Genomic DNA, 15,410 nt, shown 5'->3' with positions numbered 1-15,410 from the left:
TTAATATGTCCAAGTAACACCTGCCTCTTAAATTAGCCGCAATTACCTAAACCTGACTACTCCATAAACTCACCTGCCATTTAAATGGCTCGTCAATTCTGATACTCACTTGAAAACAGCAGCATCTCCGTTATTGAAAAGGAATTTCTTTTAACAAGTAGTTGATTTATTTTACCTTCATTCTGAGAAAAACCCTGGCAACGCCCCCACATCCACAACTTGGAGTAGGAATGATGCAGCAGGACTGGTATTTGGAGTGCCATCTCTGCTTTGAGTTTTTTGACCAGTCGCTTTGATGGACGTCAACACTTAGCCATCTCTGCGGCAGCAGATAACGACAGGTAAGTCAGCATTATAGGGAGAAGAAGATCCCCTTGAAAGCGAACGTAGAGGTAGTACGTGTGACTTAGATCCATGCCTTAACTGAGTCATGACTCTGGCCAATTCTGCCATTGAGCCTTTTGCAAATGCCACCCAACATATTAACGTGGGGCCTCTATGGCATTGAAAGAGAGTTAACCTCAGACCGTAAATCCGCAGACTAGCTCCAGTCTGGTGCGTCACGTTGGATCGGTATTTAATGTGAAAGAGTTGGAAAGATAGAAAAATCAAAATAAGGCGCAGTATAGAGTGCCGTATCGTACTGTGGCGTAGTGTGCTTTACCCATTCACCGACATGTCTGTGTCTATGGTAAGCCACTAAAGGCTATTCCTCCCCATATTTTTCACCGAAAGACCTATTCGAAGAAATTGCAGTCCGATGTAATGTGGTAACTGTTCACAATAACGGCTTCATGGGAGAATACTTATAAATTTGTGAAAAATATATCAATGGTAAGAACAGAAGTATTGTCTCTGGTCTAATCCTATTTGGTAAACGGAAACCAAAGTAATTCATGGATGTAATTGCTTTAGCATCGCATTGCGTGATAAACAAAACTCCATCTTGGTCAACTTTATAACTCCATCTAGTTTATTTTAAGTTTATCTGTTTCTATAAATTCTGAGAAATAAAGGATTGAAACGGTCTCTAGATCGTGCTTCCTAGTTTCGAGGAAAATGGAATTATTGCTTAAAATAAACATCAATCCTCTTAGGCTCATTTTTTGTTTAGAACCAAATACATAAACTGGAAAGTAGGCGTCACATCTGAAAAGTAATTCAGTGAGATAAATGAAATCGAATGTTTTTAAATTCATCCCAAATCATCTCATGTGTCGTTTACTTATTCTTATTCAGTAATATCAATGTTAGATACTGAGAATATTATAAAGATGATCAAATGTCAGAGCTGCTTCACCATCTTCATATCGGAGCACTTGCTCAAGTTTTAAATATTGGCTTAAATAACATCTTCAATTGTTTTTCTACTTTCGATTTAATTGTGGTGGTTTGATATTTTGCTAAACTCCGTGGGTACCGACACAGGCACCTCCGTCGCCATGGAGAAGGCTGTACTTCCACTCCACTCTGTGCCATGGTCTTACAGCCATGCTAAATATTCCCGTGGATCTTCTCTGCATTATTAAATGGTGCATTCCATCATGGCAGCCTGACTTATTACAACTTCAATGGCTCGGATCTCTACTTAAAATGAAAAACTGATTTATAAGTATGTTCGCATTACTCAATGGCACCTCGCGATCTGTGTGAGAAGGGTTTTGTGCCACAACCCTGAAGTAGTAAGCGATTTCATGCGTGACTGCAACAAGCTTCCAGCACTATCTTCTGTTTTTCCGTTGCCTTCTTCTCTACACTGAGCGACATTGCGGTCATATAAAATAAACCAAACCTTGGGATGATAAGGTAGGCAGTATAGAACTCATTTATCTGTCATGTACTCAGAGCTAGGAGTAGGGGATGGCCAATAACGTGAGTTTGCCGTGTCCAATCCACTTGCTATTGCACCCAAGTAGTCTTTGAAAAAGGCACTAATTTAACTTCGAGGACTCATGCCTGATTTCCATGCTACTGTCGCAATCCTCTGAACTACTTTTGAATCCTTTAAGCATTATAAGTGCGTGGCTCTCCGATTTTCTTGGCATCTGCTGCTTTTTTGTCAAAATTGTGAGCCGGAGGGAAGAAAACCTGTATACTTAGAAGGATGGGGAGAGCATAAACAGAGCATAATATCATGCAGTTGGAATCGCTGGGAAATAAAAAGTTCTTAAGTTGATCGGTTTATTGACTTATTTGTTTTGTGGATTTATTTTGAATGGAAAAAACCACCAACAGAAAGACAATTGGACAATTTCAGCTTTCACACTGCGAACGTCTGAAAACGTCCATTAATGGGTGCCTAAGGGCATATTCTACTACCTAATAATTCTACAGACATAAAGTAGCATAAAAGGCCTATAAACCTGGATAACTTAGCTTAACCGCGTCATCTCTTTGTTCTTAGGGCTTTGCATCGCTGTTCTGATTAGGTCGTATTCAGGTCACCTGTCCCTTCTGCACGTTAATAAGAGGTTTTCTTCCAATATGACATTTGGATTATGCTACTTCGTTAACTGCACCGTTTCCTTTGAAGTGGAGTAGTTAAATTAATTTTACCTAGTTTCCTTTACTTAAAAGAGACCTGTGAATTTGTCACCCTAAATGCTTGTAACATTATTTGTGGTTAAGATAGCGCTATTTTAAATTATCATGTAAAATGCTTGAATAAAAAACAGAACATTGTATGTTCTCAGAATTATCGTCCATTTTCTCAGTGCCATACCTTCTGACAAACTATTCAAAAGTAATGGGGGAACAAAGAAATATAGAAACGCATAGGAAATATAATGAAGTGCTTTGATGACGCAAACTAATGTGTAATACGATGGTGGTTTATTCCTCGGTATTGGTAAGGCGCCACTTCTGGACTTCTGAATTAGCCTTTTTGTAGCACACTGGGTGGAGTGACCTTCGGACCATGCTATCAGCCCAGACAAACCCTTGTGCCGATTATAAATTCTGCCCGAGTATTGTGCCTTCTTTCGTCTTCATGGAAGTCTGGGGAGGCTACAAATGGTTTTATTTTCATATGAGAGTAGTAGAGTCTAATTGTTCCGGTTAAAATTGATCTGGAGGGGTAATTTTCCCGTAATTTACTATGCGCAGTACGAGAATTTTAGATTATATACAATGGAAGGAAAACCACCGTAAAAAAGTGAATATTTTAAGCTCTTTACAATTACTCATAATTTGTGGTTATACTGAATATAAAACATAAATTAGCCTAAAATACAAAAATAGACGTAAATAAAGCCAGTAAAATATTGCAAAATGCTTAGACTTGTGCATCACAAATGAATAAACAAATTTACTCAACATTAACGCGTTTTAAAATGCCACACATCTTTTGAGGAATTCAACGCCACACAAATTCTGACTGTATATTGTTTACGGCCCAAAACTCTATGTATCACTAAATCATTAAAAAGCTGACACTTTCTTTTTACTATTTTCTGCCCGCGTCTTTAGAATTGGTCCTGAAAGCGTACACATCTTTGATTCCGTGTGTCATTCCGTTCGTATTGCGTGCAGAGGTGTTGATTGGCACTGGGAATATACGGTTCAAATCCGACTTTTTTTAGGTATCTTATTGGTATAGACTGCGGGCCGAAATTTTGCTTTTATTCCTTCTTGTTACTTTATAGCATTTCGCTGAATATCAATAAAATAGTGTTATAGACGACTCCTATTTTTCCAAATTTACAGGTATGGAGCCTTGCAAGCCAATCTTAGAAAACTTCGTGGTAACATACTTGTATATCTATCCACTGCATTTTTATAGAGTATTTATGAAACCGCATCTTCCTCGGAAAACAAAAAGGAAAACAAAACAGCCAACGTGTATCGTCCACCACATCTTAATCCAGTATTTTATGGTAATATATCTGCTCAGTATTGGGAAACATCCACTGTTCCTGAATTAACCTTTCCGTTTGTATGCACAAAATTACACACTTGTCTTGTGACTGGTTTTCTGCTTGAATTTGAACATCGCGTCTGTTCTCAGATGGTGAATCAGCAGGTCCGACAAAGAAAGTCTCCAGAGAAAAACGTAGAGCAGCCAAACGGCTGCTGGAAGATGATGATATAGTGAAGGAGGAGGATTTGCCAGTTGAAATTTACGTATGAAACGTTTGCTATCATCATTTTCTAGTATGGCTCCTCCAACACAGACGCGAGATTCCTTGCTAAAATGCGGGAACGAGAAAAGTAAATGCTGATTGCATCACTACTTGAACTTATAGATATGAGGAAGAAAACTTTACCCGCGTTTCCCTTAATAAACGGGAGCGACTGATGCAAAAACGTCTCGAGCGCGGTGAATTTCTCGGTACTAGTGCGCGCATAGATCACATTAGAAAGTTGCTTGAAAGTGTGCGTTTTGTTAGCTTGGCGACTTTATTTCTGCTCTCATTTCTTCAAACAACGCCTATTATTTTGTCGATTTCAGTCGGATGACGAGGAGGAAATGAATCTGATTAATCTCAAGGTAGGTGGGTCAGCAGTGTGGATAGATGTTTTGTAGAAGAAAAAGAAGAAGCCTAGAAAAAACAAACAATGGAAGGGTGGAAAGAAGTATAGGAGACGCTGACAACTGTGATGTACTCTGTCAATCTTGTAAATATATTTGTATATTTCTATGCTTTTCCTATTTTAACTACTTTGTTCACGTTGGGTGCATATTTGTGTCTGGAAAGAAACCTCTTCCTTATTAAAAAGTCATTTATTTCATTGTTTTCTTCTGTGAAGATAAGGTGTATCCATTTAATTGTAGATTTCACGGGACTGTTGCATGACTTAGGTCGCCTAAAGTGGAATTATTTATTGCTTTTTAACACGACTTTTAGTTTATGCGAAACCGGTCTATTTATGCAAACTGCACTCGTGGGGTATGGTAGTGGTTACTACAGAGAGCTAATTTCAGGCTTTATTACGTGAGCAGATTGTGTGATCTTCCGCGGACTCACTACAACTCTCACGCGGCCACAGAAATTAGTCATTAACGTGTATATTACTTACAAAGCTGCCAGTGTTTGCTGTTTTTTAAAGGCGCGTCATGGGGATATACGGTGATATGACAAAGATTTGCCATTAGATTTAGGTCCCGTAATCGACATTATCGCAAAGTTTCTACACTTTGACAATTAACAAATAGTTATTTAGAAAGAAGTTTAGGTGATTTTTGAATTTTATACTCAACACAAATATTTAAAGCGCATTCGCTGCCGGGATGATCCTCGGTGGTCCGGGGTGCAGGCTTCAAACCTGTAGCCGATTAGCGTCGGAGCGGTTCAATTCCGCCTTCCTGGCGTTCGTCCTTATCCCCGTAGGCTGCAGCACCGTCAGAGCGGTTTTGTGCTCTCGACGGAATGGGAAATGCTTGTGTAGTTCGTCTGGGAGTCTCCAAGCACACCGATTCTCCAGCCTTGTCGATGCGGCGGTTGGTGCACTGCGGAATCCGCATGGACGCGAAAGTGGGGAAGGCTCGAAGAATTCTTATTATTTATGCGTAGTTTGGTCCAGTACTGGTTTGTCGCGATCTCACACACATTGGGATCTCGTCTAATTTCCTGTCGGTTAAAGATCCTCTTTCAGTGCTCATAACTTATGGAATTACCTTGGCTCCGCTACTCTGAGAGTCTTTTATGATGTCTAAGTTTATGATTTCTCCTCTTTTGGAATTCCTGGCTCCCAACTATTTGTTGATTTAGTATAAAGGCCAGAGAAGTCGCTGCACAATCAAGACCTAGGGGATCGCCGACAAATGGCACCGGAGCGGAGTGCTAGTGCGGTTTCCTTAATCACCGTTTTGCGTGCCTCACCGAAAACCGTGGGAGATTAAGATTAATTGTTAAATGAAATCTACGACAATGGATGCGTTTGGAAGTTGTACGCTTTACGAACCGTGTTTAACCCTGTCTCGGCAGATGACAAGGCGCTTTAAAGACGCCCACTTTGATGTTCTTAATTCCTTTCATGATTTCTACAAAAGCAAGTCGTACATGTTAGGTTGTTTGCTGACTGTCTAGCCTATGATGAGAAGGGAGTAAACATGGTAGTTAGCTCTTACACAATGCACTACTCCCCACCTTCAAGTAACCACTTTGTTCTCAGAACTCAGTTGCTGTAAACGAGACTGATCATTTCAAGCGCACTTGATCACACCGGAGATCCGCCTACTCCATATGATACGAATCAAAGGTGTACAAGCAATTCTACCTCCTCGATAATTAACAAGGCTAAAAACTCCGTAGACTCTTAGATGGAACGGAAGCATTGCTATTTCGTATTTCTGCAAGTAATTAGCATCTTTTCCTCGAAAAATAGGCACACCAAAAATAAAGGAGGCGGATGGGGCCGTGTTTTCCTTAGTTCCAGGCAAGGAAGTACAACATGAACCCTATTGGTTACCTTATGGGTGCTCTGAACACCTCGTTATGGACACTTAGTTGGGTGGTCGAGACTTTTATGCATTCTACTGTCTCAGATCTTTCCGTCGATTAGTGAATAACGTACGAAAACGGTATAGGCTGTAGTTGACAAAGGAAAACCCTAGTTTAGTGTACACTTTTCCCGAACGACACTCCATTCTTGTGGCAGCAGTCTGTAAGCAAATCTTGTAACAAGCACTAGCGCTCACACAGTCATACAATACTCATTCACAGCTGCGCATTAAGGCGAAAATGGTAAGGTGAGAAGCATTGTAGGCACTGTTGCAACACTACCACTTCCACACCTGTGGCGATTGCATTTCTTGTTACATAGCCGCTGTGGTGATGGTGGTGATAGTGCGAAAGCGGTCGAAATTTTTCTCCCACTCAGCTATTTGGCAAGCCAACAACGTTGCTAAATGAAACGGAGAAAAGAACTACACAAAGTTAAGTAATTTGAGGTAGAAACGGAATTATAGATTTCCCGAATAAGGCAAGAAGTGTTCCTATTCTCCGCCCTAATAAGACACAGAAAAAGTGCTTTTCATGGAAGTTCTTTGAGTGGTTGGTAAAATAATTTTGGTGGCGCTTTGTGGGCACAACTGAGGTCATTAAAGTGGCGAGCCATATGCGAATGGGAAGGTTCTGAGATGGCCTGTCCTGGATGCATATGTCGCGGTGAAAGCGAGGTCTCCAGGGTAGGTGATAAGCAGGGCGGACTGAAAATACTCGCGTCAGGAACATATGCCACGTCAAATGTAGGGAGAATGGTATAGCACAAAACCAACAAGCTTCTTCTTAACTTGTCAGGCGGCTATGGATTTGGTGTATCAACAGTGTGCGTTGAAATCCGTGCCAAGTATTGGGATCACAGCATCCAGAGAACAACAGATGGACCACCAGTCGACCAATTGTTTTTCTACCCTTCATTAAAACAAATCTAGTGTGAGTAGATTTGTTTACTGATCAACTTTCCGTAGAGGTACTTTGTAGTTGCAGGACAGGTAAAGGTGGAGATGGAGATCATTAATGACCAACCAGGTGGACTTTATTACGGCATGCGGTGGGGAATCACTAAGCCCTCTCACCGTCCCCTCTCCGCATTCTGACCTGCTCGCCCTGACAACTGTGTTTTTCTCAACTATACATGTAAGTGGGCGAGTGGGGTGGCTGTATTGGTGGATCAAATTGCGGATCAAATCAGTTACCGGGGTGATGGGTTTAGCGGTCGAGCTTAGTGCCTTTGACTGGACAGATGATTAGCTTGATCAGGTGGAGTTTTCTAAATCTTGGCCTTGCATGACGAATAAGCGAAAATCTGACCGAAGTATTTTAAAATCTCTAAAAAATCTTCGGTAATGAGAAATGCCGAGAAGTTATGTGCCTAACCGAGAAGAAGAGGTTCAGCGGTGGGGGGAATTTTGTGGTAATTTGTTAGTTGAAAGAAATGAAGAAAGTTTAAAGGCTGCTTCCAAACTATTATCAAATAGGCGGAAGTAATTTAGCAGGTGGTTTAAAACTTCAGAGGTTTTTTAATAGTTTTTGCTTAAGCCGCACAGTATAAAGCAGAAAAACGTTTCAGGATACTCTGCGCTGTCTTTTCAACTGTCTCTTCCTCATTTCTTATCCTTTTAGCATAAAATTCTGGGTGATTCTAACGGAATGGGTCTGAACATGTCTTGTGATTTATACTGATTATGTTCAGTCCAGCTCTAAAGCTATAAATTTTTCCTGTATACCATTTGAAGTAGGTGGGGCAGTAGAATGCCCCACTTTAATTCTGGAAAGTCAGATCCAATGTGCTCACAGAGGCTCTCTGTCTCAGACAATGAAGACTTACAAGTCGCTCTTGTATAAAGTTTTATTTGTAACCTGCTAAGAATAATCTTACGTAGTGCTAAATCTGTGTGATGTAGGACAATTGGCTTACAACTGTATTAATGAGATGGAGAAGTGACATAGAGGCTCTTGATCAGGTGAACGCAACATCCATTACTTTATGGTATTGCTCACTTTTAAATCTTCCGCTGACTAATCCACTGACTGAGTGACTTGCAATGAAATTTTTTTGAATTCTACCGATGAGAGTCCAAACATATCCTCAAACGTTTTACTACTCATTCCTCACTTCACCCTCACGAGACTGTGCCCATTTCGAGTGTTTATTGTGCATTGTGCCGCAAGAAAGTGTTCACTTGTAAAAGGCCGAGAAATGATAGCGGTTGATACCTTTCTCCTTAATGCAACTCGTTTGGGCTCAGTAAAAAAGCGTCTTTTTTTCTTGAGAATCAGGCAGGATTAGTCAGTTAATAAATCCATCAGCAGGAAGTGTTAGATGATACCTCTTCCTCCTCCTCTGTATTTCGGTCACATCTTTTCAAGCGAATCTCATCTATTCTTATCACTGGCCAATCACATGGAGACAGAGATACTTTGCAAAGGTAGAATTCCCCAGCTTTTATTTCGACGAGTGGCGATCCAAGACTAAATAGTTATTTATTTAAAAGCATAAAATATATTAGGAATCTTTTTGAGTTTTAAATATTATTACGTTTGCATATGATACTTAAGGCGTTACTATTTCTCCCATTTGGAAGGTTAATCGAAGACTTCTCAGAAATTACTACCCGTATGATCTTATGGTTTTAGCGAATAGCCTAGCCTTTACCGGCTTTAATACGCGATGATAGTAGAGGAGAAGTGACCGCATTTTTCGGCTTGTTCTGATCCGAACGACGCCATGTGACCTAACCGATCTCGCAGCAGCAGCGACCAAGCTGTCAATTTAAAATGGAGGCAACAGGAATTTAACCAAAAGTGGCAAAAGAAGAGGGTAAAGAATATTTAAAAAACTTAACCTTCCTAATTATTATCTTTCTTCGGATTTGCCACTTCAAGGTAGTTCGATGCCACCAAAGCTGAAAGCGGAGGTGTGAGAACAATCGATTGAGAGATGAGAATGTCAAAAATGATCGTGTGTCAGGGCGCAATCGATACAGTTGTCACACGAATAGGCCAAATGCAGTACCTCTTGAGAAGGTTAAGTTTGTCATTGATAAAATCTTAAGGGGGATCTGTCACTTGGGAAAGTCTTTATTAATGAACGAACCCACATGTCACCACACCCGAAAATTTTGACCTATACCAACCGAACTTATAGCACAAAGCTTTATTTTTATTTCAAGGTATATTTGGTGTCGGAATATTTTATAAGTAGACTAATAAAATAGAAACGAGTAAACGGAACAACTGACAGGGTAGAACTGGGCCCCCCGCCCTTGGGGATAGTTGTGGGTGCAGGGGAACTTGAGCTTCTGGCATCACTGAGTTACTAATATGTTATCATTATCTCTGCTTGTGGTGGTGCACCTAGAAACCGTTTCTACGAAAAAGTTTCATTTGCCTTTTAATGCTTGTCTGGCATCCCCCATATGACCAAATCTCCCTGGATTGCCATAGAGTGTAGGCTTGCACGCAACCGCATATTCAGGAAAGGATGCAAATATTGCAATGATGACAGCTTGGTGAACTGTCATCCACCCTAATTATCTTGTTATGAAGAATGAGAGGTGTTTTAGCCATTGTGCTGGACTCTTGCTATTCTTCTCACACATTCGTGGAATGCGCTCCACACACATAAGCCTTTAGCTACTTTTAAAGGGACGTGCCTGTTGCAGCAATAACGGTGTTAGTGGTGTCGCCTATCGGTCACCCAAAATCTCAAGTTCTGCAAAATGGAATGAGACGAAGTCAAGTTATATTTACAATTATAAAATGAACACTGTGAACTCTGACCCTAACCTGAAGGCACAATTCGTTATTATGCTGCAATGAGCAGAAAACATCCCAATATGGAGGGATGTGCAAGGTGGAGTTGAGCAATAAGAAGACAGCAAAGCCTGCCAAGTGTTCACAAGTGACCAAAAAAGGTTTTGTAACCTTCATTATAGCATGCTACAATAACTTGGTGTAATTAGGGAGAAAATGAGAAACAAATTCAGCACTTTAGCTCAGTGCTGTTACTCTTTATTGTCTTCTCTACTATTTTGCCCTTATATGAAATGTCTGTTAAATTTAATTGGAGTATGCAAGCTCAACTCGTTTCCAAAGTTGTAACTGTAAAGGTTATCGAGGTGATTCCAATACAGTACTTGAAGAGACAATTCTGCAAGGGAATGCGCCTTTCTTGTGATTCTGATTAGGACTACTCAAAAATGGATGCACTTCTTTGTTGTTGCAAATGTATACTATCTTGTGATATTCTTCCCCGTCTCGTGAAGAAGGACTATCTACTGGATTGCCTTGTGGAAGTCGAACTAAAAGAGTTACTGCGTGGAACTCATAGGACAGTCACAGTCTCGCGCCATTCAGCTCCAGTCACTCGCACTGTTTGTCTCACAGGCCCTCTGTAACGTTCATAGTATAACTGGCACCAGGTTCTTGCAGGTCCCAATGACTTCAGAGACATCTCAGGGGCTACTTGTTGGGTAGCGAACTGGCTCCTTACTAATGGTATTATATAAAACGTGCTTAAGCAGCTAGGCCTCCTAGGAGAAAATACTAGCCGAACCCCCATAGGCATCCTGCACAACTATAACACGCATTTGAAGCCCACACAACTAAGAATCACGCTATTTAATGCAATTATCATCAAGGGGACTGGTAGGTGTTCCGTGGGATAATTTAGTAATTGGAGATAAAGTTATCACTATTTATGGGGATTCCCACGGTCTTTGAAAATGCAATTATGTGTGCAAACAATGTTTAAACACCTTTATCAGCCTTTTCTTAGCAGTCACGGTGGTATCACTAGCTCTACAGAAGGGCCATTCAACAGACACTAATTGACAACATTTTTTTCTTTTATTTTATTGGGCTTGTAGCTGTCAAGTCACCTTAAAATCTCCCTTTACTACTATACTGTGTAATAATTGTCTATGCAGCCTAACATTGACGTTTGGTACACGTGTCGTAGGTCATTCCTGACACTTAATCAAGATGGCAAGGTAACAGCAGTGAAATCGTTAAGCACTTGCTCCGATGGTAGACTTCCAACGGTGATAAGATGATCGAGGGCTTCAGAAAACAATCTATTATAGTGATTCATTTCATTGTCGACCACCACACAAACTGTTTAAGGAATGCCTGCTAAGGTCACAAGGCTACAAAGGAGTTGGGCAAGCCTTTCTGTAGCACCGGCAACCACACAACAATTATTCTCAGTGACTTAGGTAACAGAGTGGATCAGGTTGTCCTAGGACTGTCCCCTTGTGCTGACGAAATCCCTCTATCCTGCTATTGCTCTCTACCTCGAGTAATAAGTGGTTCAACTTGAACTTGTACCCTAGTTACTGGCCGACATTACAGATAAGCTTAATCTGCCACAGAGATGAAGCCAAATTCTCATATTTTTAGGCGATTCAATGTTTGTAGTTGACACTTTGACTGCAATACCAAAACTATCCTTTTTTTTGTTTTACTTTTCTCCCCTAAAAGCCCGGAAATTAAATTTAATTACCTTTTTACTACACTTGCATAATGCATTAAAATCCCAAACCTTTTTTTTACAAAAGATGTATCATTTATAACTTTTACCTTAAAAGGACAGCTTTTATTCCAGTGTTATAAAAAAGGGTGACTAGCATATGAAATAGATTGACCGGGAAGGGGGAATGGGGTTTTAGCAAGTGCGTGTGTTAGTACACTAATACAGCCAACCAGCCAACCGACCGATCAGCCAATCAAGGAAAAGAGGGAGGTGGTGGTGGTTGAGTAGGACATGGGGGAGACGACGGTATAGACAAAAGAGCGGGGTGGGGTAAAGCACGAAAGAATTGTGTCAACATTTCCGGCGATAGATGAGTGCTGCTCTGTCGCCGCAGTTTAGCTCCCAAATTGAGCACAATTTCCATTGGTCCTTGAGGCGGAGTTGGTTCAGGAGGTGAACTCTGCTCATCGGTAGGCGATTGGTCTTCCGGTGGTAGTGGTGGAGTGATACTGCCACTGGTGATCGACAATTGTGAATCCGCTGTTAGATAGGCAGAATCTAGGCTCTGACGGGTTGGCTGTGGAAAATCTGATCTGCCTGGAACATAACGATCCGACCAAAATAATTTCCCTCCGTTATTTGGGTAGCATTGGAAAGGCCATAATCCGTGTTTTTGAGTTGTTGGAGAAATAAATGATTGCATTAACAAATGCTGGGTATTCCTTCGCAAATAAGAGAAGATTTTAGTAGTAAAAGCGCAGAACGGTTTTGCTTTTGGAGCACACTTCGTTGAATACATAAGTATCTTCGGGTGCACAACCCGAACTAGTCAACAGGATAGGATTCACTGAAATTGCTTTTCAATGCCCACATAAAAAAGAATAAATAAATGACAAGTCTACTACTGAATATTTCACTGAAATAATTTTGACTGCTTTTCAAAATTCTCCACTGCCCCCTAAAAATTTGAAATCAAACGCCATGTATTTTGTAAATAGTTATTACCGTGTTTGAAATGTTCGAGTGCCTCTTGTCAACTTGAAAAAAAACCAGAGGAAAAACAAATTGACTAGACGAGCGGTGGATTGGGCACTTCCTATCGTCTTAGGAGCACAAAAATTAGGGTATTTAGCGTGTAGAAACTTAAATTTCCACTTGTAACCCTTTTTTCCATTCAAGGTAAGCATTTTGCGTTAGTTGAATAGGCCTTATAAATGCGAGCTACAAGATTTCCCGTAACAATTTTCCTCTCTTTCCATCTCCTTTTACAGAGTCATTACAAACCTAAAAAAGGCTATATACTTGATTGTGTTAATTGGCACTAACTTGCCGTAAACCCTTGACAACTTAAACGAGCATCGTCTCCTTTCCTCCTAAAGGTCATTTTCAAGATGACTGTAGCCAAGTTCTGCTTTTATAAGCAGAATATTTATAAAAAGGAAATAACCTTCTTGGTAGAAACTCTTTTGAGCGCCAAAAGTGAGATATTGAGAAGGGACAGGGTAAAAAAAGGATGATATTTTATGGAATCTTTCGCTACAACGACTTTGTGTACCCTGTAAAGACTTATGCTTGATTTTTTCCTATGTACTGTACTCTACTTCCCTGTATTTTGAGACACTGCACCACGAAATGTCTGAATCTGATGCGGATTTTAACTTGTCCACTTTACTAGTTAAGTTTGACCGGACTTTAAGTGCAACGACTACTACCTTGATATTTGCTTTTTATGCAACACTTGAACGAGATGAGGTGTGTTGCTGTACAGCCTACCACCCGAAAACTGAGGACTTTACAAAGACTCTCCATTCTGGATAGCAATGGCGATTTGTATGCTGCCATTAGACAAATGGCAGCTGTGGGAGAGGTATAAAAATGAGTGAAGGTGAAGCAATTAGTTTGCCTCTAATTCAACCGCCTAAGGGAAAGTAGTGGAAAGTAGAAGCTAATCAAGATTGGCCCAAAAATTATGCTTAACGGAGGATTTAAATAAATTTTGCGTTCTTAAACTCCATTACATATTTTGGAAAACCCACTGGTGAATTTTAGATTGTTTTTCAACCGACCGATAGACTGATTTACGGGGAGAAATGACTTCTCCAAACTATTCACTACTTATACTTTTACAACGCACATTACGTTATCCCCACAAGACCATGCTTGCCCTGCATGTGCCCAGGTGGGCTGTGATGGAGAGAAATATACAGAAGAAAACTGGTACGTTTGAGATTTGACTGCTCAAGGCAACATGACACAATCCGAATATATCCAGGAAAAACATATATTCATCCCTTGAACAATCTAACCTAATCAATTAGCCAGAAGATTTGGTTCATATAAGACAACGCTAGGTCTCGCATAATACACCATAGCAAAACTGACCCATGAAGGGTACTACATTATCCACCATGTTAATGTGACCATGCCCCCTTGCCTTTTCCAGCGTTCAGACAATCGCATAATTGCACAAAAGGAGCAGATGGAGGAGCAAGGAAAGCAGGGATGAAATTGCGCGCAGCCACGTCCGGATGTTTAACTTTTGAAATCAAAATGAGCATAACTTAAGTGACCCAAGAAATAGTCAGAAGTCTCGAAACAGCCGGAGTGAGAGAGATATTTTGAAGGCCATGCCTCAAGGTACGTAAAAAGATAATTTGCGAACCTTAGGCAACAGTACTTTTAAGCCTACTAAGTTTAAAATCACCCACATTGGTCTATGGTAGGCAGGTGAGAAAAGAAATATCATATATGACGAAGGCATTGCTTTAGTCAATTCCAAATTATCCTTGACAAAACTCACGAAGTTGTGGAGGAGTAGAGGTGCTGATGCAATTCTGCTCCACACCGGATTTCGCCAGCAAATGATGAAAAGCAAGATCCTCTGCTGCTTGTTTGCGTTTGAGCGCCACTTGTGCAGCCATAATTCGCTGACGCTCTACCACTAGTAGACACTGTTCACATCGGCAGTCGCGAAAAGCACAAAACCTCTTGTGTCCCTTGATCCATGCTATTACCCCGTGATTCCTGCAACGAGCGCACTTGGGTTTGCGAACACCCGCCAAGCCAGAATAAAAGCTGGTTTCGGTGGTCATATGTGGAGGGCGGGAAACATGGACTAATAGCACTTGTCTTGCGCCTACGTGAGGATTTTTATGCGGGGCTGTGGGGGTATTGTATCGCCATTGGTTTATCGTCTGACCAGTAACAGCACTGCGCGCGGACACGCGTCGCTTATTGGCCAATAGGATGATAAAAGATTTGGATGACTAGAACGATCAAACGGCTTCCAAGAAGGTATGATTAATCCCCATTACAGAAAAATTAATGATGAGTAGAAGTAGGTAGGAGTCAACATTACAAAATTTCTCCGATACTTTGCTCAATCAAACCCCTTAACCCTAATATTACTTCTTTATCCGATTACCTAGTAAATAGTCTATGTTACTGAGATTATTTTTGAATTTAAAACATAATAAATTAGTTTTACCAGA

General features: G+C 40.7%; 3 protein-coding genes across 3 annotated transcripts; 1 reads left to right on the top strand and 2 right to left on the bottom strand. All coding sequences in view use genetic code 11, as the record gives it.

Annotated features, from left to right (window-relative positions):
* Positions 1 to 3,707: 3,707 nt before the first annotated feature.
* Positions 3,708 to 4,591, top strand: EGR_02029 (hypothetical protein; the record flags this gene model as incomplete). Its single annotated transcript, XM_024491278.1, has 7 exons — positions 3,708 to 3,743; positions 3,782 to 3,875; positions 4,007 to 4,122; positions 4,154 to 4,209; positions 4,245 to 4,374; positions 4,451 to 4,489; positions 4,526 to 4,591. 7 exons carry the CDS (start codon positions 3,708 to 3,710, stop codon positions 4,589 to 4,591), a joined length of 537 nt encoding a protein of 178 aa, XP_024354421.1.
* A 684-nt stretch (positions 4,592 to 5,275) lies between these two features.
* Positions 5,276 to 5,464, bottom strand: EGR_02028 (hypothetical protein; the record flags this gene model as incomplete). Its single annotated transcript, XM_024491277.1, has 1 exon — positions 5,276 to 5,464. The coding sequence occupies one exon, from the start codon at positions 5,462 to 5,464 to the stop codon at positions 5,276 to 5,278; it is 189 nt and encodes a 62-aa protein (XP_024354420.1).
* A 6,708-nt stretch (positions 5,465 to 12,172) lies between these two features.
* Positions 12,173 to 15,011, bottom strand: EGR_02027 (Doublesex- and mab-3-related transcription factor 3; the record flags this gene model as incomplete). Its single annotated transcript, XM_024491276.1, has 2 exons — positions 12,173 to 12,516; positions 14,720 to 15,011. 2 exons carry the CDS (start codon positions 15,009 to 15,011, stop codon positions 12,173 to 12,175), a joined length of 636 nt encoding a protein of 211 aa, XP_024354419.1.
* Positions 15,012 to 15,410: the final 399 nt, after the last annotated feature.

The sequence above is a fragment of the Echinococcus granulosus genome, assembly GCF_000524195.1.
Source record: "Echinococcus granulosus chromosome Unknown EG_S00008, whole genome shotgun sequence".
Taxonomy (NCBI): domain Eukaryota; kingdom Metazoa; phylum Platyhelminthes; class Cestoda; order Cyclophyllidea; family Taeniidae; genus Echinococcus; species Echinococcus granulosus.
This window is presented reverse-complemented; position numbering and strand designations above follow the sequence as displayed.